Raw genomic sequence first — 23,231 nt, 5'->3', positions numbered from 1 at the left:
TCTGGAAAATCTTAGCGTCATCCGCATAGAAGAGTTCTTGACGTTACAGCATTTATTTACTTGTTAGTCATCACAACATATAGTAGGAACTTGGAATTTATCGTGTGCAGAAATACATGGATAGAGACTTAGTTACATCATTGTTAATCAGTGCTATAACTGAAAAAAACTTTTTTGTATTTACAATACTAATTACTTTGACTGCAAAACCCTTGGAAGAAAAGCAATAATAGTCAAAACTACCATTAAACACCACAAAGTTGAAACATACAAATACAATTATCTACAAGCAACAAATGTAGAAATCGATTATAAGAATGGTTCAATCATATTCTCTGCGATATACTGTCCTGCGAAACACACTATCTAATGAAACATCCAAATCGATTAGCGAAGAATATAATGCATACAACTTTAAAAGTATCAAGATTCAAAATACACAAATCATCATTTAATTAAATTTAAGATTAATTCTATTAAATAAAAGTCATTTTACTTTTTCTTCAGTTTTGTTGGTACTGGTCACTGAAAAATCTACATTAACTTCATGTAATATAGATTTCAAATAACAATGTTACCCATTTTGTAAGATTGACTTATTAACGTTTTTAACTATCGTTTACGTATTAATGTAATATTTTTGCAAAGTTTCAGCAAAGTTTCAATAAAAGGATTTCTTTTAATTTTATCAAGAATCATATTTAAATGGAACGTTCACAAATTTTCGACAAAGCTAGAATTAGAATTCTACTTACTTTTCACTAAAGCTGATAGTTTTCAGTGTTTTCTATATTATTAGATATAAGATATATTAGATAATATTATATTATTAAGGGTTGATGTGGTAATTTACAAAATTTTATGGAAGCAATATACAATAAATTTTCTGTGTTTAAAAAATACTTCATTGTGATTAAATATAAACATAATTTTAATGTAAATCTATATAACTACAATGTCCTATACTTACGATAGTGCAAGTCCATTATAAATCCATGATTTCCATCCACCTTTAGAATTACCATCAATTCTACTTTCTATAACTTCACATAACATTTTACGGTCGTGACTCCTGCCACTCCGTAAATCACATAATAATCTTTTACGGCATTCGTTATTACAAGGTGGTCTTATTGGCGAACTTTTATAATAATGCCTGAAAAAATATTTTATACTGTTTTTAAAATATTACAACATTTTTATTGAGATGAACGTCATAGAACAATGATTATAATTTAACCCAACCCTTCAAATCAAGCAATTAACACGATGGTCCAATCTTTAATTTCATGTACTAAACTGAGATTTTTGGGGTCGCTTATTATTAATATGTAGTTAGATTTAGAAAATTTAAAATTGATAATTCAATATGGTACACTGAATTGAAATAATTTAGTTTAAAAAACTATACATATAATTTTTTTGATTATTTCCTTGATTCACTGCAATTTGATCTTGAAGTTGATGTAATAAAGGTGAAACGAGCTCGATTTCGTGATCAGCGACACAAAAACCCTTATATACCCTTACAATGTAATATGTAAAGTTTGATGCATCGTCTTTTTTATTTGGTTTTAACGTTGCTCCATTTATGCTCCATCAGTGCTGATCAGCGACGGAATCATATTTTAATATTTTATTATTTTATTATATTTTCTGTTTTCGGACATGACAAAAAGTAAGGGAGAGAGAAGGAACATTGATGAAAAAAAGAAACCAAGCTGTTATCTATTTTATTACGCAAGCAAATATGGGTGCGTACGTGTGTATGTATGTATTCAATTGTACTGTTAGAGAGAATAACTAGTCTTTTACAACACATTGTTAACAGCTTCATACCCCCGCACTGACTTTCATTTACTAAAATTGCAATAAGTTATTATATTGAACTCATAGTTGTGTAACGGAGAATTCCGGCTTTACCCGTCTGGGTTGCTCGCGACCGTCCGCACAAATTATTTATTCGGGGATTCGGAAAGCAAAAGACGTTCTCACGACTGAATTACGCGTCGAGCATAAACACGTTAAACGCACAGATTCGAAGTCGGGATGAGGAGTGATACAGCGGCGAATAAGCACAACAGCGGATTAACACACTAGTCATTTAATTGTCAACAATCGATTACAATACGGCGACCTCGGACTTATACACTACGAGCGGCACAATAACAAACGCGAACACGAAGGTGAATCGGTGGCGGGTCAGCCGGCCGACTCCCTTGCGGAAACTAAACATTATAACAAATGCCCGACAAACACTTTTCGCCGATAGACTACCAACGGGTAGCCAGCAGGTCTGCCGTGCTACCAGCCATAAACTGGCGCCCAAACATGCATGAGAGAGAGACAAGAGAAAAATACGGCACCGATCTCGACCTTCAGCCTCACCGACGGCTAGAGCGCTCTGCACCGTGACGTCACTGGTGTGCTCTTCGTTGACCGTCTCGCTGGTATTTTCTTTTTGTCGTCGCTATCTTCCTCTTTCTCGTCCTCTCGTTCGCTGATTGTTGTTGCTGTTACCTCTGCTGCCTCTTTGCTGTTCGGTGCTGCCGCACGTCCAGACTGTTCGCGCGCGCACCCTCGCACCGGTGCCGGGTATACTTCGGGACACGGCTGTGCGACCCAGCCTAACGCTCCAATACTCATCCGCGCACCGGGCGTGTATCCGAAACGAATGATCGTCGACGAGGTCACGGGGCCAACTTGGAAAAACCGTAACCTTCGGTTTTTATCCGCGCGCGCGACTTCCTCTGCTTATCGCTTAACAGAGACTCTCCGAATTTTCCGCGGCGATCCGCAATTCGAGCGCTCTCTCTCTCTCTCTCTCTCTCTGTCTCTCTTCTTCTGCGCCACCTGCATCGCTCCAGTCGTCAGCTTAGCCCGTGTTCAGCACCTCGTAAACAAAAGGTCCAAACGTGAGTGTGTGTACCAAACGTACACACTCTCAGCCTGGCACGGCGCACGGACATTTGCGAGAGCCAAACAGACGAGATCGGCCTAGCCGAGATTCTCCGTTACAGTTGTTTTACTATTATTTAGCGCAAAATAATTAATAGTTGTGTATTTTGCAAGTAGCCCACTGTAAGGTATAGAAGATGTCGACTACTAATAAATTAACCCTTTTCCTACCTGCAGTTAGGGCTACCGTATTTGTCGTAGAATGTGAAATCGCGCATTTGTGGTATGCTTATCTTTTTTTGGACGATAACTCTTTACCTCTAAGTACTGTTTCTGGCAGTTGGTTTCTGTAGTCATCAATATTATTATAAACATAAATATTGTCTCAGTTTCTCATAAAATATTCAGTTTTCATTGTTTGTCATTTTCACTAGTATTTTATCGTTCTAAGACTTAGTATTGATTTTTATGTGGTGTCAGAGATCGTAAATCAGATTATAATTTAAATAGACTACTTACCATAGTTATAGTAATATTAGAAAAATCTGTATATGTGAAGAATTCTACAAGCTTATTCAGCATCGGTTAAGTTATTTAGTTTATTATTGTAAAATATTATGTAGGTGAAAAATGGATAACTTATGGGATATAATTAATTAGTTACACACTAAACTCTCATTAGTTTACAGTCTATTTTTTGAATAAATAGCTTGTAATATTTCAAATTCCTTTTTGCACAGATATTTTTATTATTATACGAGGGTGGATCAATAAGTCCTTAGAAAATCCAAGAGATGGCGCTCAAAGCATCCTAACTTATATTGCACCAGCAAGCGTCACATTTAAATAGAGTGCTACCGAAGTTTCAGCCAGATCCATCGAGTAGTTCCGTTTTTATCATCGATCAAAGTCAACAACAACTTTTGTTTCTTGTTAACAATGAAAAAAGTGAATTCCGTGCGGTCATAAAACATTTCTTTTTAAAAGGGCTTACAGAGGCTTGCAATGACTCGGTCGGTAGGGCGATGGACCGCACCCGGGTAGGTCCGGGTTCGATTCCCAGTCCCTGCTGATTGATACAAGCACCACTGAAAAAAGTTTCATGTGCTTTGTTCTCAAACACATTGCAAGCCTCCGTCACTGATTAGCTCTGATGGAGCATAAATAGAGCGACGTTAAAAAAAAAAATCAAAACTGAGTTAGATGCAGTTCATGGTGTATGTGTCCCTGTGTTTGCAATTGGTTAAATAAATTTAAAAGTGGCCTTACATCGACTGCAGATGAACATCGTTCAGGTCGTTCTGTAAACGTAAGCACTCCGGTAATGATCAATAAAACCCACGACATGGTGTTGAGTGACCGAAGAAGAAAATTACGCCAAATAGTTGAGGCCACAGGGGTTTCAAAAGGTACAGTCATTTGTCATTTCGATTTTGTATGAGAAATTGGATATGAGAAAAATTTCGGCAAGATGGATGCCGCGTTTGCTTTCAGTCGAGAACAGCCGCAGTCAAGTGGTGGTCGCTGAGGCCCTCTTAGTACGCATCCACTATAATCCGGACGACTTTCTGCGTCAATTCATAACTGTAGACGAAATGTGGATACACCACTATACTTCTAAGACGGAGGAACAATCAACACAGTGGATTGTGACTGATTAATCAGCTCCAAAGAAGGTAAAGCCAGTGAAATAGGCCGGGAAGGTAATGGCCACTGTTTTTTGGGATGCACGTCGAATTATTTTCGTCGACTATTTAGAAAAAGGTCAAACAATCACCGTAGAGTATTATGCGTCGTTGTTGGACCAGTTAAGCGAAAAAATTAATTAATCGGTTAAGGAAAAACGTTCTCATTTGAAGAAAAAAAATTCTGTTTCATCAATACAATGCACGAGTGCACACTTACTTAGTTTCAATGAATACCATTGAGGAATTGAAGTTCAAATTAGTCGACCATCCATCATATTCACCAGATTTTGCTCCTAGTGACTTTTCTAAACCTATGTAATGCGGTGGATTACAAGGCTTACGAGGGTGGTCCGATAAGTACTGTTATGTATTCTCCTCTGATTTCGAATGAAATATGTTGCTAAGCGATTTAGTAGTGTTGTTTATTTCTCAGTGTGTGTTTTTGTGTTGAGACGGAAAACATATATTTGTGGTTATTTGAAATAAATACGTTCTCGTTCTTTTAATAACAAAGTTATTATTATTATTTTGTGTGAGTGTACGTGTGAGTGTAACATTTTGGGGGCCCCTCCGGGATTTCGAGATGTCAGGAAAAACGCCGCGCACACCAACGCATGTACCATTCCAGACAAAGACAAGAGCACAAATTGCCGCGGAAGAACAGTCTGCTGCAGTTGCTATTACCACTGGCGAGATTGCTGCTATGGCTGACGTTGTGCTTGTTAACAATGACGCCACTACTCCTATTGAACATCGACTGGAAGAACAAACAAGACCTACTAAAAATACAGGTACTGTTGCTCGCACTAATACTAAAGCTGCTGATGTCGATTCAGGGGACAACTCGACGGCTGACGTTTCGCGCTCAGGGAGCAATGTCCGGGTAGTGATTGCGGACGTTTTGCTAATGCCGCCGACGGTCACAGATGCCTCGGGTGCGCTGACCGATGAGTTGCAAACGGTGACTGAACCCGTCCTTGCGCCTACGGTGACCGATATCCCGTTGCCACAAGCTACTCTCTAGGAAGCGCTGTTAGCACTCAACGATGCAAGGGTTGAACTCGATAAGTACCGAAGACAACTGGAGGTTATGCAAACCGAACGAGAGGCCGAGCGAGCATATCGTGGACAATTGGAAGAAAGATTACAACATCGCAGCATCGAAGAACAGAACGTTACGACGGAGCTTCATCTACGCGATGCTACTGTTGTTGATCATCATCGAACCATTGAGAATCTACAGTCACAACAATGTCTTCTTGAACAACAACTGACCCAGTTCCGTCAACAACTAAACCAGATGAGTTCCTCTTCCTACCTTACTACACAAATTACACCAACAACAAATACAGCGAATACAAGTAACACGTGTACACAACAGATAGGGTTAGATAATAGAACAAATAGGGAGATAAATACACCTATTGTAAACTCAGCCAAATCAATTGAAGTAGGGTTAGGCTATAACTTCAAACCTGACAATTATGATGGCACAGCTCCTCTATGTGAATACATAAATCAATTTAATTTAATTGCAAGAGCTAACGGGTGGAATGATGAAAAGAAAATGATAGCATTAGTAGCTTCGTTACGTGATAAGGCAAAAGGTGTATTGAGTAGCTTTACCGATATGGAAGTTTTGGATTTGAAATCATTATTGGAGAAACTAGAAGCACGATTCGGTGAACATTTAGAATCAAGTAGTTATTTCTTGTTTCAAAATAGAAGACAGAAAATAGGTGAAGATCTTTCAACATTAGCTGCTGATATCGAGAAACTGGCATCGTTAGCTTATCCTGAATGTTCATTAGAGATTCGCGACAAAATTGTCTTAGCCTACAAAAGAAAAACGAAAATTTTGGAAAAGTGGCGTTTTATTTTTCAACATAGTCTCCTTTTAGTTCGATACACTTGGCCCAGCGATGCTCCAACTTCTTTAACCCGTCTGAAAAATACGTCTCCTCGAGGTCTGAAAAGTAAGCTTCCGTGGCAGCGATTACCTCCTCATTTGACTCCAATTTCTGCCCGGCAAGTGACTTTTTCAAATTTGGAAACAAAAAATTTAATCTGGAGAATACGGTATATGAGGCAGCAGTTCATAGCCTAATTCGACCAATTTGGCCATGGCGACGGCGGAGGTTTGAGCCGGTGCGTTGTTGTGGTGGAAGAGCACTTTTTTCTTCGCCAAATGGGGCCGTTTTTTCTGCAATTCGACGTCGAATCGGCCCAATAATTCGACATAGTACAGCCCTGTGACCGTTTTGCCCCTCTCCAGGTAGTCGATGTAGATCACACCTTGTAAATCCCAGAAAACGGTGGCCATTACCTTTCCGGCCGATGGGGCAGTCTTCCCCTTCTTCGGAGCACTTTCGCCGGGTAAAGTCCACTGTTTCGACTGTTCCTTGGTCTTTCGCGCACCTTCAATCGTCGATCTGCCAATACGAGATCGTGAATTTTTGTCACGTTATCCTCCGTGGTAGCCGTTTTCGGAGCACCTGGACGTGGCTCTTCAAAAATCGACGTGGGTCCACGTTGAAACTCGGTAAACCAATTTTTAACGGTCGCCATCAAAGGAGAAGAGTCACCGTACACAGCATCCAAGCACTTTTTGATTTCGCTGCTCGATTTCCCTTCCAAAAACAAGAATCGAATCACCGACCGATACTGCTCTTTTTCCATTTTTCAAATTATCAACGGACACACTTGCTTTCACACGCTCTCAAAAATAAGCTAAAACTCCGATCCGGCTGAAATCTCGACAGTAATCATCGAGAAGGTTGTACTACGTGATAGAATATTTCTTTTGCGAGAGTGGCGCCATCGGGCGGTGAGACTAAGTACTTATCGGACCACCCTCGTATCCTGAGAGTGTTGCACTATTTGCAACCCCTCCGAAGAGCCATCTCCGTCCCTTACCACCCCGTAACCAACCGAATAATTATACCCGTCTCGCGCTCTAACCGATACACTGTTTTATTTCCATTTTGGCCCACTCACACCCGAGAAAACGACGCAACAAGTCGAAGAACGCGATCCGACGGATTAGCGAAAAATGCAGCGCACGACGAGAAAAAGAGACTGCACGACGACAAAAAGAGAACGCACGCACACACACACACTCCCGACCACATTTTGACGGCTGGAGGAAAAAACACGGAAAACTTCACTGGGAAATGCAACAGAGCGACCAGAAAATCGTCGATGAAGCGGCAGCCGATAATCAGCTGTGTCAGGCTGCTGCGCACCATCGGCGACATCCTGAACGCCACACACACACACTGCTGCTGACCACTAATACGAGTAATACCCGGAGATACACACAGACAACACCCGGATATACACATTCACCACACGAGCGGGGGGGAGCGCTCCAGGAGGCGCTTTGGAGACCGACAATAGAGCACGAGGTTTACACGCGGGAGCGAGGGTGGACATTTTGAAGCGCCGAGATAAACTAAGCGGAAGTGAGCGAGTTGGAATATATGAGATGTGTTAAAAAGTAAGGTGAATTTTTACTTTTATGAAAAAATATTTATTTCTTCATCAATATTACAATTGTGCCAACAATTTTTCCAATCTTCGAAGCACTTCGAGTAAGTACTTTCTGGTATGACCTTGACTTCTTCCAGCGATTTTTTCTTTATCTCTTCAATTGTTCCAAACCTCTGACCTTTCATGGGTTTCTTGAGTTTTGGGAACAGGAAAAAGTCGCAGAGGACCATATTCGGTGAATATGGTGCCTGAGGCATGATTGTGGTTTTGTTCTTGGCCAAAAAGTTCAACACAAGCAACGATAAATGAGCAGGTGCATTATAGATTGGACTTTAATTTCGACGTCATAACTATCAATCCATGATTAGTCACCAGTTATGACTCTTTTGAGCATATTAGGGTTATCATTAACGTCGTTTAACAGCTCTTGAGCGATGCTCCTTCACCGGTTCTTTTGTTAAAAATTATGCAGTTTCGAAACAAATTTTCTGCTACACGTTTCATATTCAAAACTTCGGAAAAAATTGCATGGTACGAGCCAACAAAGATGCCGACATCTTCAGCCACTTTTCTAATAGTGACTTGACGATTTTTTAACACCATTTGTTTCACTTCTTCAACACTTTCATCAGTTATTGAAGTGCTAGGGCGTGCAGAGCGAGGTTCGTCGTCGGTGTCTTCTCGGCCATCTCGAAAGAGCTTATACCATTTGTGAACATTTTTTTGACTTAAAGTAGACTCACTGTATGCCACTGTCAACATTTCAAGTGTTTTGGAGCACTTAGTTCCATTGTTACGTCTCGTGCATAGACTACGAATATCGAATGTGCGAAACGTACCAATATAATACTAGTGGCTGGTTGAGGCTCACAAGTAATGAGTAATATATGATATATGGATAGAAATGAATGTGGTTTATTATTTTGTTGTACTTGCAGTCTCTGGAGTACTTTTAGTATTGTAGATCTCGGTATTTGGTTGGGTTGAATAATGAAGTTGCACGTTCTCACTTTTAATGGATTGCGTATTTATTAAGATGAAATAGTATAGTTTGACAAATAGTAATTGAATAGTTAGCCAAATTGTCGAACAGGCTTGCACGTGACTGTAGCGTCGATACGTAAAGTTTAATCGTCAATTGTCGAACTGACGTGTACGGAGTAACAATAATGACTGACTCTTTACAGGTGGTTCGTCTTATATACATAAATTTGTGCTTAATTAATCGCTGATGTTTCTGTGTAGTTGGGTAATTTTCCTTTCGAGTTCAATGTGCGTTGTGTAATGCTGAGTATGGTCTTTGTGTTTTGCTGCCGTATAGTTTTCTGGTGGACGTGTACATAGTTTTGATTTTACGAAATTCGGAATTGCACTTTTTAAAGAGTGTAAATGAATAAAGATACGTCTTGAGACGTAACATCCATTTTATACACATAATTTATACAAACTCTTTGATCCATTGTTTTCGACAGCAGAAAATCACCAAGCACAAAAAAAAGCGTCTAACGTTCTGTCTCGCAAAAAAAAGTAAACATATTGTAACGTTTGATTCTGTCTCGCGTTAGTCAAATAAATAGTTCGGACTCTTTCTGTTATATTTATAGTCGCGTTTCCGAGAGTAGCAAAAAGTTGACACGCATATACTCTATGAGAACTGAAATTTCAATATTCATCGAATAGCAAACACAATATTCGCTGTTTCGATGAGCCGTTTTGAAATATTATTGAGTATAGTTGCATCTACTGGGAAGAAGCTCGACAGTGCCGCAACAAACATTTAATTCTATTTCTAGGCAATTAATTATTTTATAGAGAGGAGATATTCTAAGACTATTTTTTCTCATGAGAGAGAGTCTTATGAGTTGAGCGCTTAGATATCGTAAGGAAAGGAATTAGCAGGCTAACCACTGAATAATGAAATTAATCTCAGGAAATTACTGAGTCTTTATTTCGATTCAATGCTCGCGCTGCTAAGCAAGGTAGGATAGTGAATCCTCTTGCCGCAGCGACGAGCGAATTTATACTATACTTTTTACGCTTGTTAGCCCATACAACGCTATTTTTGAAATTAACATTAACTTTGTACATGTTTTGTCGCAAAATGGCTCGATCGAAGTTGAAATTTGATGATTTAAAAAATTAAGTATGAAATAACAAATTTTTTAACATAAATCTTTTCTCGAGGAAAAATCGCCTTTTAAAGTTATAAGTGATATAATTATAATATTCAAATAACATAAAATTTAGAATAAATTTACGGAAAATTTTTACATCAAAAAATCGCTTGCAATTAGTGGAACATTATTCAAATAAAAACGATTAATTTAACTATCCAATTTTGAATAATAATTAAAAAACGAATTTGTAAATTTCTCTTTTAGCCATTTAAAAATCAGCAAATTGGTAACAATCATTATCATTAATTTTATAGATATACTCAGTCGAATCGCTATCTAGCAACGCAATTTTAATTGTTTAAATAAATTATAAATTTTTCATTTATTGATAACTCAGTGAAAAATTAGTTATCAAAGTGTCAAATTCTTTGCTTCTTTGTTTCAATACGTCACGATCGCAATTGTATATTCGAATTAGCAATATAATTATTTGCTGCAAAATAACTAACACTATTTACTTGTAAATTAAATTAAACTAATAAATACATATTTAATGACTATAATAACATGAAATTCGAGATCAGCGCATTAAAATTGACTAAAAAGTGCTTTTGTTCACTAGAAACAACTTTGCAATTGTCGATTTTGCATTGTAAACAATAAATTTCCCACGCTCGTGACGTCACGCTCCTTATATGATCCTGTTTTCGTCGAATTGCCCTAACACATTTACATATATATGAGAAGAGCGCCTTCGCTCAATTACCACTTTTCTTTAGTTTTCTCGTGCACGATGGGTTGCTATTTTACAGTAGGGAAAGAGACAGAGCAGACTGGACCGTTATAATACAAACTGGCTGAAACTAAGAGCATATGAGTATATAAGGGATATGTATACCAATATAATGAAAAAAAATATCGATGATCGAATCTGCGTAGCTCGTTTAATTTAAAAATTCACCTTATTTTTTGAACACACCTCGTACGTGAGCGAGACTAAGTGGAAGCGAGCGAAACAGACTAGACGAGGGCGAACGAGATAGACTAAGTAAGAGCAAGCGAAATAGACCATATGAAAGCGAGCAAACTAGAATAAATACAATACTAATTCAAACGCAAACTCGATGATTAGAGTGCTACGAAAATGAAACCGACATACAACTATATATTATATTGCAAAATATCTAGGGATGCGATTTAAAAAATTGGAAAATACTTGTATGCGTCCGCTACAATCCCTTAAGCGTACTAATAATGACAATTAATATGACAAATTAAATTGCTTTTTGATTGATGAAATTTGAACCTCTGACGAAACTCGCTGGTGATGTCACAACAAATATATGAATTAGAATACAATTTGATTTCAACACTCCGTGTGGAAAATACGTTTTTCCCGCACGCTCGGTAAAAACCGTGCGTTAAAAATCGCACTTTCCACACGTCGTGTCAAAAAATCCGGTACGGCACATGTTTGGAAAAGAGTTTCTTGTTTCGTGTACCTTTCCACCCTCGCTTCGCTCGGGCGTAAACGCCACATGAGACAAGAATCTATTTTCCCGCACTTATATCGTAATGTACTATTTCCATCCGCAACGAAAAATAAATAGGAGTAGGGCTAGATTTTTCTCATTAATCAATGCTAACCGACTTGGTGGGAGGTGAGATAGGGTAAATAGCGACGAAGTAGGAGATAAAATGAGGGCGCTGTTATTTTTCTAATTTGCATATTAATCAATGACGAAATATTCAGAGGGCGCTACCGATATCCGAATTAGCATATCGGCCAATAATATGATTTCTTCTCGGAAAGAGGAGAAGTGAAAGGATATTTGACCACGAGGAACCGTTTCTCGTCCATTTTGCGGCTGATCACGAACGCTGTTAGAAGCAATTCCCGATTAGCTGGGACCATCAAAGTACTTTGTGTTTCGCCGAGTGAGTCGTCAGCTGTAATCTGTAAGTAGGTAAAGTGCCACTCACTAGTGATAGTTGCGAAGTGACGTGCCTGATTTTTGGTGCCAATAATCCCGTCGTGATGCGTGGATTCGTCGACGCTGGGAATATAGTGCTTCGACCGAGTCGCGCTAATCAACCGCTATTTCTCGAACTAGCTTGAGTGTAAGAAGTGTGGGGGATTTAGATATCTAGGTAAAGTTCGAATCGCCGTCAAGAATTGGAGATCGAGCGTATAGTTCGTCGCATGCTTGATTTGCCTGGACTCGTGGATCCGTTTCCGCAACATATTAAATCGTGTCGAGCTACACTAACTATCCGCCATTTTGATCGCATCTGTACCCTAGCCACCGAATAAAGGAAAGTGAAGTGTAACCGATCTTTATTATTTACGCCATGTTAACCCTTCCCTCCCTGCATGCTGATTTTATTTTCAGCTGCGGACGATCTGTAGCGAGGATTCTTTTTTTTCATTACTAGTTCCGAGCGTTAGGTGACCTACGCACTAGATCGAACGAATCTCCGACCAGAAACGAGGAATCGTATGCTGAGCTGCCAACACTGCCAGGACGCGAGAAGACAGAGAAGATCAAAGATTGGTTGGTACCATCGGCCTGAGAAAAGGATATCGCCGTGAGATCATCAACTTGCCCACTTTGCGCAGTCGTACAGTGGGCAAATAGACCTACGCTGCGATTTTCCGACCCTATCCCCGAAGATCACCGTAAATTAGGAACGGGGGTCTGGCGCCCTTATTATTAGTCGGGCGAAAACAGTCCAATCAGGCCTTGTGGCGAAAGTAGTTCGAGTGAGTGACTGAAACCCCCCAAAATTCCTCGCCACACTTAAAAAAGTGGCTTACTAGACAATGATTTGTCTCGAATGAGGTCATATAATAAATAAATGGCTATTTTGAGGAATTTCGAAAAATTTTTTTTATGTTAACTTAACAGAACTTGAGGGATACCTAGAAAACTGCATCGAGCTAAAAGAAGATTATGTTGAAAACTAAAAAAATCTACCTAAAAAATTGTTTTTTTATTTTTTTCTAAGGATTTATTGACCCGCCCTCATATGATCAATACAAATTGGTTAAAAAGTAATAATTTTAGCGTATTTCCTTTTCAAAAAGTTATGATAGCCAGTCAATTCAGATTGTAAAAAATAAAAAATCATAACACCATAGTTGTTATCAGTGCCCTAAAAATCCTATATATCCCTAGATCCTGATTTTCGTACGAATCGCTTAATTTTTTAAAATTTAGTCTGCTATCTTGGTTCCGCCATTTTTAATTTTGGAAATATAACTTTAGATTCATAATCGTCAACCCCAAAAACCCCTATATACTAATTTTGTTATGAATCGGTTCATTTTTTAAATTCGGTCCGCCATCTTGAATCCACCATTTTGGATTTTTTCATCCAACCCCATCAACTTTCAAGAAGTATCTCTCAGCTACAATTTGAATTCAAAAACGACCCAATGGGTTGTGAATATTAATTTGTACAAAATTTTTGTGTCGTTTACTCAAGTTTTCTCCAGCTTTTAACCGCCATATTAGGACCGCCATTTTGCATTTTAGATAAGTACCGATGGCTTTCGAAAGTTTGTTCCAAGACAAACGTTTTGAGATCTCATACGTCGCAATCGGTCAAAGCAAATTCTGGCCGTGATGGTGATCCGCTTGACGTGAAATGTCCCATGTACTTAATCTGCATTTGAGTGATAAGTTAGTGAGACATTAAATTCAACTTATCATATGTCGACGAAAAGAAGATATTTGAATGTTTAATGATTTATTTTGAAGAGAAATGTTCATATTTTAAGATGTATTGAATAGTTTTACCAAAAAAATATCTTATAATGCTACATAACCTCAAATATGTGTGAAAATAATGTTTTTTGCACTTTTTGCAGTTTGTACATAAAGAATCTTGAATTTTCACAACCTTTATTTTGTCAATCTTGGTTGCCGGGTTTAAGTGTGGACGCAGCTCGTGTAAGCTCCGCCTCTGTAAATTTTTGAACTGTCAGCTCCTGGTCGTCGGAGGTATCTTCCGTCTCTGGTTAGTTCGAGAAGAGCCTGTCTTCTATTGAGCTAATGATTTTTATGTTTTTTTTTTATCTCTGAAAGGCCTAGTAACCTTATCTTTTTCGTCATAATTTTGTAAACTAGTCCCCAGTAGATCCATTTCACATCTTCGCATAATTGTCTCGCGCATCTGTTTTTCTATCCCTGAATGGGGTGGTCATTGTCTTTCATGCTGTCTTATATATATTTACTAGTCTATCCGCGTCAGGGCTTCCTCTTTTTCTCGCATGATTACATAAATTGCTTTGTGGAGAGGTAAATAAGTCATGACTGTTTCTATTAAACCAGGTTTCGACTTGTCTTAATGGACTCACAAGTGACAAAGATAAAATGGAAGTGCCTCACAGGTAAGAGCGAAGATTGAGGCTCTTATCCTTAAAATAATAAAACAATGTAATATATAAATGAAAAAAGATCTATTAATTGCAATAAAAGCTATATTCATATAAATTTATATTTGTAATTCATTGATTTATTTATCCAAGAATTGGGGGTATTGTCAAAGCCAAGCTATTTTATAAAGACTTCATTACCCCGTCTTCTGAGAATTTTTTCTACAAGATAGATATCAGGATAGCTTTCTGTAGTTCTTGTTCGTCAAAACTACCAACAATGGGATTATCTTGATAATCTAGCAGGTGACATGTTACAGGTTTAGTTTTCGAAATACCATGAAGAGTAAAAATTTCAATACATCAATTAGGCGTATATTTTTTTTAAAAACGTGTTTAGACTTGCCCACTCGCACTTTATATCCTACTCGAAATTTTGGTTTTTTGAAAAGACATTGGTCGTAAGAGAACCGTGTGAAAACTTACATTTTATTCTCTTTTGTCACGTCTTTAAGTTTCATATCTATTGCGAGATGTTTTCAGTTATTGTAAGATTCTATTAGATTGGAGAGAAAGTCAATCCTTTTATAATTTTCTCTTAAACTAAATTTTTTACATAATATTTTTAACTGTTCGATTGAAACATCCATAAATTGATGCTTTATGATTGTTGTAAGTAGAATATAGGTTTATTTTATATTTTTTGATTAGACTTTGAAAATTCATATTGTAAAACATTTTACCTACGATCCATTTAGAGGTTTTTAGGAATGCGCCTCTTTTTTAATACAGAATCATTAAATTAGTGACATCCGTAGCAGTTTTCTGTTTTACTGGTCAAGTCTATTTTGAGAATGAATTTATAATAGTTAATAGATAACGAAAACCTTTGTTCTCTCTAGAATAGCCTTGTATCTCAATAAGATCAGCTTGCCATGTCTCGTCTATTCCACGTATATCGACTTTTCAACGTGGATAGTTACGGCGTGCTGGTTTGTGTAACTCTTCTACTCTTTAATGTTTCATTTCCAATATATTTATTATTGATGTTACAGAAAGCCATACGATACTATCGCTGAGTATTTTTGCTTATTATTTTCTTGTAAATTTATAATCAATTGAACAGAAAGCAATAGAAAGTTCTATTAGATATTGAAATTGGACGACAAGGGAGAGAAATTATCAAAAATGTTGTATAGATGTAGTGTGGTTTACTATGAAGAGGTCGAAAGTAGTGTGAGTAATGGAGCCGTTGTCTGCAATAAGATGATGTATTGGTTCAAAGGATACTATTGATGTGAAAATTAAAATCTCCAGTGATAACTATACCGATGTATAATGAAAGAAAAGGAGCCATGGAGTCAAAGAAAAATGTTGGAATACCAGCGGTAGGACAACGATAAAACACGGGAAATAGAAGTTTATAATCACGATATTTTATTTCTGCTATCAAAAATTCTGGGGTATTATCGGATCTAAAGCTGCAAAGATTTTCACAATCAGGTAGTCACGGAAATAAAAGCCAAACCACCACCCTGCTTGCCTTCATGATCTAGTCGAAAAAATTTCTAGTTCTGAAGGGTGAAGTGGGTGTCGGAAATGTTTTTATTAAGTTTAGTTTCGGTGATGGCTATGAGATCGTAGGTTTTAATGTGGGTCTGAACTTCGAGTATAGCAGAATGTAATGTATTGTTTAGTTCATTTATGTTAATGTGTGCTATTGAATGTGTGAGTTTTTGTGGTTCTAGTATTCGTATAGCGTTAACTGGTTTCAGTCATAGTAAAGGGTCGCATGATTGTTGAGGTAAGTGCGTCGTTGAACTTTGATTGCGGGAGCTGTTGGATTAAGGGTTCGTTGTGTTAGAGTTATTCCGGTGAATTGGCGGCTTCGGAGCATAATGAAGTTGAGCCTGTCCGGGTAGCGGGAGTAAGAATGGGCAGTAATAAGCAAGAGATCGTGAAGGTCGGTTTCAGTGATATAAGCTCGAAGCGTGTTGTTTGCCTATAAGGAACCCTGATATTTTTAACACGTAGCCAGGTATAGCCAAGATCAGCGTTCACCTTCCTAGCTTTTACGAGTAGATCAAAGATTGGTTTAGGACATATGGGTCTGACACAAACACGTATGTTTCTACCATATCCGAAGATGTCCTGAGCAGTATAATCTTTTAAATGGCCTGAGAGGCGTATGATGCGATCTCTGATGAATAGCGACTCAACTAAGAAAGCAAATGAGCTAAAAACAGGACGGTCTTGTGCTTGCGAGTGTGATTGGTTGTGCTATTATAAAGAAGGATTTACTGTGTTTGAGCAGGATTAGAGTACTGCTGTTGCTGTGACTTTGATTGATTCCATTTACGGCTGTGGATGATTAATGGCAAATCATGATCACTTCCGAATCCCATAGCTCTAAGAACAACGATGGTAGTCTGGTAGAGTGTGCCATTGTAATCCAGGGGCCCGCGTTTTAAAGTGAGATCTCTTTGAACGGCAGACCTCGCAAGTGCCAACTGCTCCGCCTCAACGGGGTGACGCGGTGAACACCCAGAAGGGTGGCCAAAAGGCGGCTCTGGCTAAACTTGAACGCGATGAACCCTGTTTTGTCCCAACGACAGAGTTTTGAAAGATCTGACTTTGGGACGGAACAGGGTAAAAACAACCTTTCGAATGACGGATACCCACCAGCGTGAGCGGGTTGGACCGAAACGCAATGGGGAGACATGCCCCGGCATGTCGAAGCGATGGACCTGTGAGTCGTGGGAGAAATCCCTTAATACAGGAACGCAGGGTGGGATGTATTTCGAACGCGAGCCCAGGAGGGGGGCTTAGTTGGTTGATCGTCTAAGGAATCTTCCTCTGGCTGTCCTGGCTGAGTCTCTCCTCTGACATCCCAATTTGGGTTGGCCTCTGCGGGGTAGTGGTACCAGGTCAAGCAAATCTCGTAAGATTTGTATGCTGTGTGCTTCCGACGCAGTAGACGTTGGGGCAACTAGAGTCCCGTCGCGCCCAAACCGAGGGTCAAGTCTTTAGTTCCGCTCTCCTTGAGCGTCGAACCGTGAAAAGATCGGTACTCCTTCCGAGGAGGTCGCCGCCTTAGATTAAAAAGGTTCCGACTCGCTGAGTCGCGCCAGGGATGTCGTAGCAAACTTGACTTCCGGATCCCCAGTATATTTGAAAGCGAAGGGGTGAAAGACAGTGGGCTATGCCAACTTATTGGCGCCCAGAGAGATGGGTGGCAATGTCTTGATTACGCTATACCACCCTCAAATCGGAAAAGTGTGAACAACGCATACACTAGCTGTAATCCAGGGGCAAGGTCGTGCACTAGAAACTCCGGTTCATCGGTGATAGCGAAGTAAGAATCTCGAGCATGAGTATCGATCGCAATTTGTGCTATGTATCCACAAATTTCATCATGTCTTTGCACACTTAAATGAGCTTCCGCGCAGAAGTATGCCGTGCGTTATTCATATGGCCATTTTCTTGCTGCATAGTAGATAACAAGATTGAATTAGAAATTAATTGTGGACTCCGTGGTGGTAGGTGCTGAGATATAGAAAGCTCTGCAAGCTCAGGTGACGGGTAAACCAAGGTTGGACAAAGTTGCTTAGTAGTCGGGAGTAGAGATGCTGACGTAGGAGAGATCAATTACTTCTTAGCTAATTGGAGGAATATCTAGGTGTGGCCAGTGGGCGTGGCAATAATTATGATGTGTGATTGGCAGTGGAAGTGGCCTTGTTCGGAGTGTAATGTTTGTGATAGCGGTAATCTTATTGATTATAGTATTTAGATCGTAGTCGAGAAGTAACACAGTTTATATGGTACAGGTTGTTGCACAGGCTGCAGAGCAATGTATCATCAAGGCGTCACAGATACAGGTTGCACTTTGAACAAGGTCGCCTTGACATCAATTAGTTTTAAATTTGATGTTTCGATTTGCGAGCCTAAAACTATTGGCAAGGTAAATGTATATCACCCACTGTTGCTAATCTCGGGATTGACAAGATCCAACAAGGAAAGAGCAAATTGCAGACAGTAGAGTGATGAAGTGCGGGTAAAATTTGAATTGGAATTTCATGCAGCATAACGACACCAACACCTGTATAAAATTTTATTGTCTCAGCACTTAACCTAGAAATTAAGACTAGAGTACGCTACAAAAACACAAAAATTGCGATTCTAATTATAAAATGAATGTATCGTGAGAAGATATGAAATGCTCAGAACGCATGAGCAAAATTATGACAAGAACGCAGAATAGGACCACAATGAACAAATGCTTAGATGAGGATGTGATACAAAATTGCAGCGGAGTGCTGTTCACATGAAAATTGGCGTACGCTTCTGGGTCTCTTCTTATGATTGGGTTGAGTTGTTAAACTATGGTTGCAAATTCCATGGGCACTTGAATTGCAAAAGCAATAAAAAGTAACTAAAGCCTAGGTGCGCCTTGGAATGAACCACTTGTAACAGTCTCGATTCGAGAAAGTTGACAATAATTAGTCTGTCTGATTGCAACTGGAGCTACCAGAGGAACATGTCCAACACTCACCAGAGAGAGAGAGAGAGAGAGAGAGAGAGAGAGAGAGAGAGAGAGAGAGAGAGAGAGAGAGAGAGAGAGAGAGAGAGAGAGAGAGAGAGAGAGAAAGAGAGAGAGAGAGATTAGATTAGATTAGATTAGTTCGTTTATTGCGCCAATGAGGTGGAACCCCGTCTGGCAGTTTGGAAAATGTACATAACAAAATAATAACAAAATTTAAACATGACAAAAGAGGAGATGCAAGGATGAATAGTGACGCATTTAACTATTTGAAGAAGATGAATTACGTGAAACTGTGTGAGTAGTATATACGGTGAGCAGCGAGTTTCCAATGGCATTAACAGTAAACACTAAGAGTATATATATAAAAATAAAAATAGAATAAAATATGAAAATATAGTAGAATAAAATATATAAAGAACAATATAAATGAGTTATCAGATAAAACGACAAAGTTAACAATAATAAAAGATGAAAAATAATACTAAAATAATAAAGACAATAAAGGTAATAGAAAATAATAAAAATAGTAACAACAACAAAATACTAAAACTAGTAAAAAATAATAAAAGTAGCAAGAGTAGTAAAGACGCGAATGGCACCTGTTTTACAGAAGGAAGGTCTGAAAAGAGGAATGGTATAAAGGTAGATCGACGTGCGTTCGGCTAGAAAATAACCATTCAATTAGCTATTTCATGAACCATAGGTCGATAGAGGGGTAAGTTTGGGACGATGGATAATTTTGGGAGAACGCGACTGGATTGACCCTGTTTGGTATGCGAGTATAATCGGACAGTGCCGGTACCGGCATTAACTTCTCGCGAGTCGCCCTCTCAATCCATGCTCTAGCCTCGTAGTTTAAGAATAGATCGCGGGTCCAATCCCTGAAGTTAGGGATCCGATCGGTGGAGAACAGGGTCACGCTCAGTGAGTTGAGTATTCTCTGAGCAAGGATAGCAAAGGAATGGTTTCAAGCCTCAGTTCGAGGGGCCTTGTATTCAAACGCCGACGGCGGGTGGCGACCCGAGCGCCGGATAATGACACCATCGAGCAGGACAGACAGGTTTTTAGCCAGGTAGTGCGGCGATTTTCTGGACACAACAGAGTAGGCCAGAACGGCAAGGGCTCTATACCTATTTGGGGTGAGGGATAGCCAGCCCAGGGCTAGTCTATGGTGCGTGATGTGGCTGTTTAAGGATAGAGAAGGTATAAAAGGGATCCATCCTATTACGAAGCGTACGCAGGCGTTTTGTGCAACTTGAAGCTTAGACGAGCGCTCTCCATCAAGCTGAATACAAACCACTGAGAGGTAATCGAAATGTGGGAAAACGAGTTGCTCGACAAGAACTTTTCTGAGGGTAGTCGAGAGAGATTTCCTGTGGAAACGAAGTGAAGCCAGACAGCTGTATGCCCTCCTCGTCACGCTTCTCACATGTTCGGACCAGTTTAACGTGGGAGTAAGTGTCACACCCAGATTACGAGCACTGGTAACATAGTCGAGTGGAACCTCGTTGATGGTGATCTTCACGATGTCATTCAAGTTGATAGCCCTAACGTACTGTTCGCTGCCCAGTATTATGACCTTGGTCTTGGTGAGGTTCAGGGAGATACCGTTTCCTAGTGCCCAATCCGCTATAGCCTGCACATCAAGCTGCACCCTCCCCAAAGCCTCCGCAAGGCTGCCGGGATGACAGTGAAGATAGACCTGCGTGTCGTCGGCGTAAAGCATGTAGTTCATGAAGGAGAGAACAGAGGGCAGGTCCGAGATAAAGATTGCAAATAGCAATGGTCCCAGAATACTACCCTGTGATACTCCGGTAGCAACCCTGAGCCAATCCGACACCCTGCCATCCTCCCCCATAACAGCCTGAAACCTGTCAGTCAGATAGCTAAAAAACCATCCCAGGACAGTGTCAGACAGGCATAGGTCCCCGAGCTTGACCATCAGACGACCATGGGGGATAACGTCGAAAGCCCTGGAGAAATCCAGCAGGACGAGGATTGTAATTTTACGCTCCTGAATAGCCCTGCGGACATCATCCAGGACACCCAGGAGAGCTGTCTGGGTGCTGTGAAACCGTACGAAACCCGCCTGCCGTGGATCATGCAGCTTGTGGCGGTCCAGGTTAGACGAGAGTTGTAAATGAACGAGCCTCTCAAGCACCTTTGATACCTCAGATAACCTTGCTATCGGTCTGATGTCCGATAAAAGAGCGGGCGAAGGTACTTTGGCAAGAGGGGTGATGAGAGACCGTTTCCAGGAGGTAGGGAAGACGCCGCACAGTAATGATTTGTTGACAAGATGCGTGAGAGATGAGAGACAAGAAGAGGAGACGAGTTTAAGCATCTTGACAGACAAACCATCAGGACCGAATGTTCTGGATGTGGACGAGTTTAGTGCATCCATGACCTCCTGGCAAGTGATCTCACGAAAATTGAATGGGGAGTGGACGTGAGGAGCGTTTGGGAGACTCGCTAAAAGGGCGTCCAAAAAGTCACGTGTCAATGGAGGGGACGAGTTGACTATGTTGGCAAAGTGGGTGTTTAGTACGGCTGGAGAAAAAAATTGAAACGAGGATGGAAGAGCGCGCCTTGTGACTCCGAAGTTTCGTAACTCTCTCCATCTGGCCTTGCTGGTGGCTGCGGAAGACAGTCTGCCTGAAATGCAAGAATTTTTTGCAGAGTCGAGGGTATTTGAGACATCGTTGCGTAGCCTTCGATATCCAGCGACGTCACTGCCCGAGCGGGAGGAGGAAGCCAGTTTATAGGCAGCGTCACGCTTTTTCATAAGCGCAAGAATGCTCGGAGTCACCCAGGATTTACGCCTAGAAGACAACTTGATGCACCTAAGAGGGGCTACCTCGTCAAAGGATTTTATGAGGACTTCAGTGAGAGAGTGCACCAAGTTGTCAAGGGGATGCACGTCGGCTTCGATCGACGGGTCGAAAGAGTGCTGCAGTCGTGTTGAAGAAATGTCGACCAGATTCGAGAGAAGGCCGCTGAGGGTCCCATTTAAGGCTGCTTCGTCCACTCGATTTAAACCGCGGGACCTAATGACTCTGGTGATATGCTTGTTAGAAGCGAAGCGATAGGTGAGCGAGATGAAATCATGGCCAGCAATAAAAGGAGTATCAGACTTTCCAAATGCCTGGATAGCATTTGGGTGTTTCACTATGAAGAGGTCAAGAGTAGTATGGGAAGGGGGATTTGTATCAAGACAGTGATGTGTGGGAGCAGTGGATACGAAGTGGAGGTTGGGCAGGTCGACGAGAGATCTCAAAGCTCGAGCGTCTGACAGGGAGCTGGAACCTAGGTCCGCGTTAAAGTCACCGGTAATAATGATATTTCCGTACAGAGGGAGGTAAGTGGCCAAGCAGTTGAAAAAATGTGTGGGAGAGCAAGCAGAGGGACGTCTGTAAACCACCGCCATCAAAAGCTTGGTGTTGTCGGACTTTATTTCACCTAGGATGAATTCAGGCGTGTTATCAAAAACTGGATCTGAAGTAGCTAGGAAGCTGAATTTAAGGTGACATCTGACGTACAGACCAACACCGCCACCCTGCTTTCCAATTCGGTCAAGCCTGAAAAAATTGAAATCGGAGAGAGAGAGGTGGGAGTCAGAGATATCAGGTGAGAGGAAAGTTTCAGTAATGGCTATGACATCAAAATGTGTAGAAAGGGCTTGTGCTGCGAGAAGAGCAAAGTGACAGGGGGAATTTAGTCTGTTAATATTGATGTGGCCGACAACGAAGGAAGCAGAGGGCGGGATATGGTCCCGGATTAGTTGGTATCATGGACCAGAAACTGGAGGAGATGAAATTGGGATGGCTTGAGATAGCTGGGCCGGAAAGACAGACACTGTCGGGCTGAAACAACCGTCTGTTTTGCTAAGTTGCGGAGCCGAATTTTTTGGGATGGAGCCAGTAGGTCGCGATTTGACAACCTGGGGCGCGAAGTTAAGGTTGAGTGGAGCATGTCTGCGAGTGCCGATCGGAGTGGCAGCCACTGATATGACACCAGAGCGCGGATCGGCCTGGGCAGGAGGCTGACCACGAGGCAAAGGCGCGCAGGTGTCAAGGTCACTCTCTGACGTGATTGGGATCGGGGTGGAACGT

General features: G+C 40.5%; 1 protein-coding gene across 1 annotated transcript in view; it reads right to left on the bottom strand.

Moving 5' to 3' along the window:
* Positions 1 to 23,231, bottom strand: part of LOC131671652 (sphingomyelin phosphodiesterase) — a 938,839-nt gene that overhangs the window by 20,501 nt on the left and 895,107 nt on the right. Inside the window, exon 10 of the mRNA XM_058948252.1 lies at positions 971 to 1,156. Within this exon, the coding sequence (XP_058804235.1) occupies positions 971 to 1,156 (186 nt within the window). The remainder of the gene's footprint in view (positions 1 to 970; positions 1,157 to 23,231) is intronic.

This window comes from Phymastichus coffea, unplaced genomic scaffold (genome assembly GCF_024137745.1).
Source record: "Phymastichus coffea isolate CEN01 unplaced genomic scaffold, Cenicafe_Pcof_1.1 PCOF00010, whole genome shotgun sequence".
Taxonomy (NCBI): Eukaryota; Metazoa; Arthropoda; class Insecta; order Hymenoptera; family Eulophidae; genus Phymastichus; species Phymastichus coffea.
This window is presented reverse-complemented; position numbering and strand designations above follow the sequence as displayed.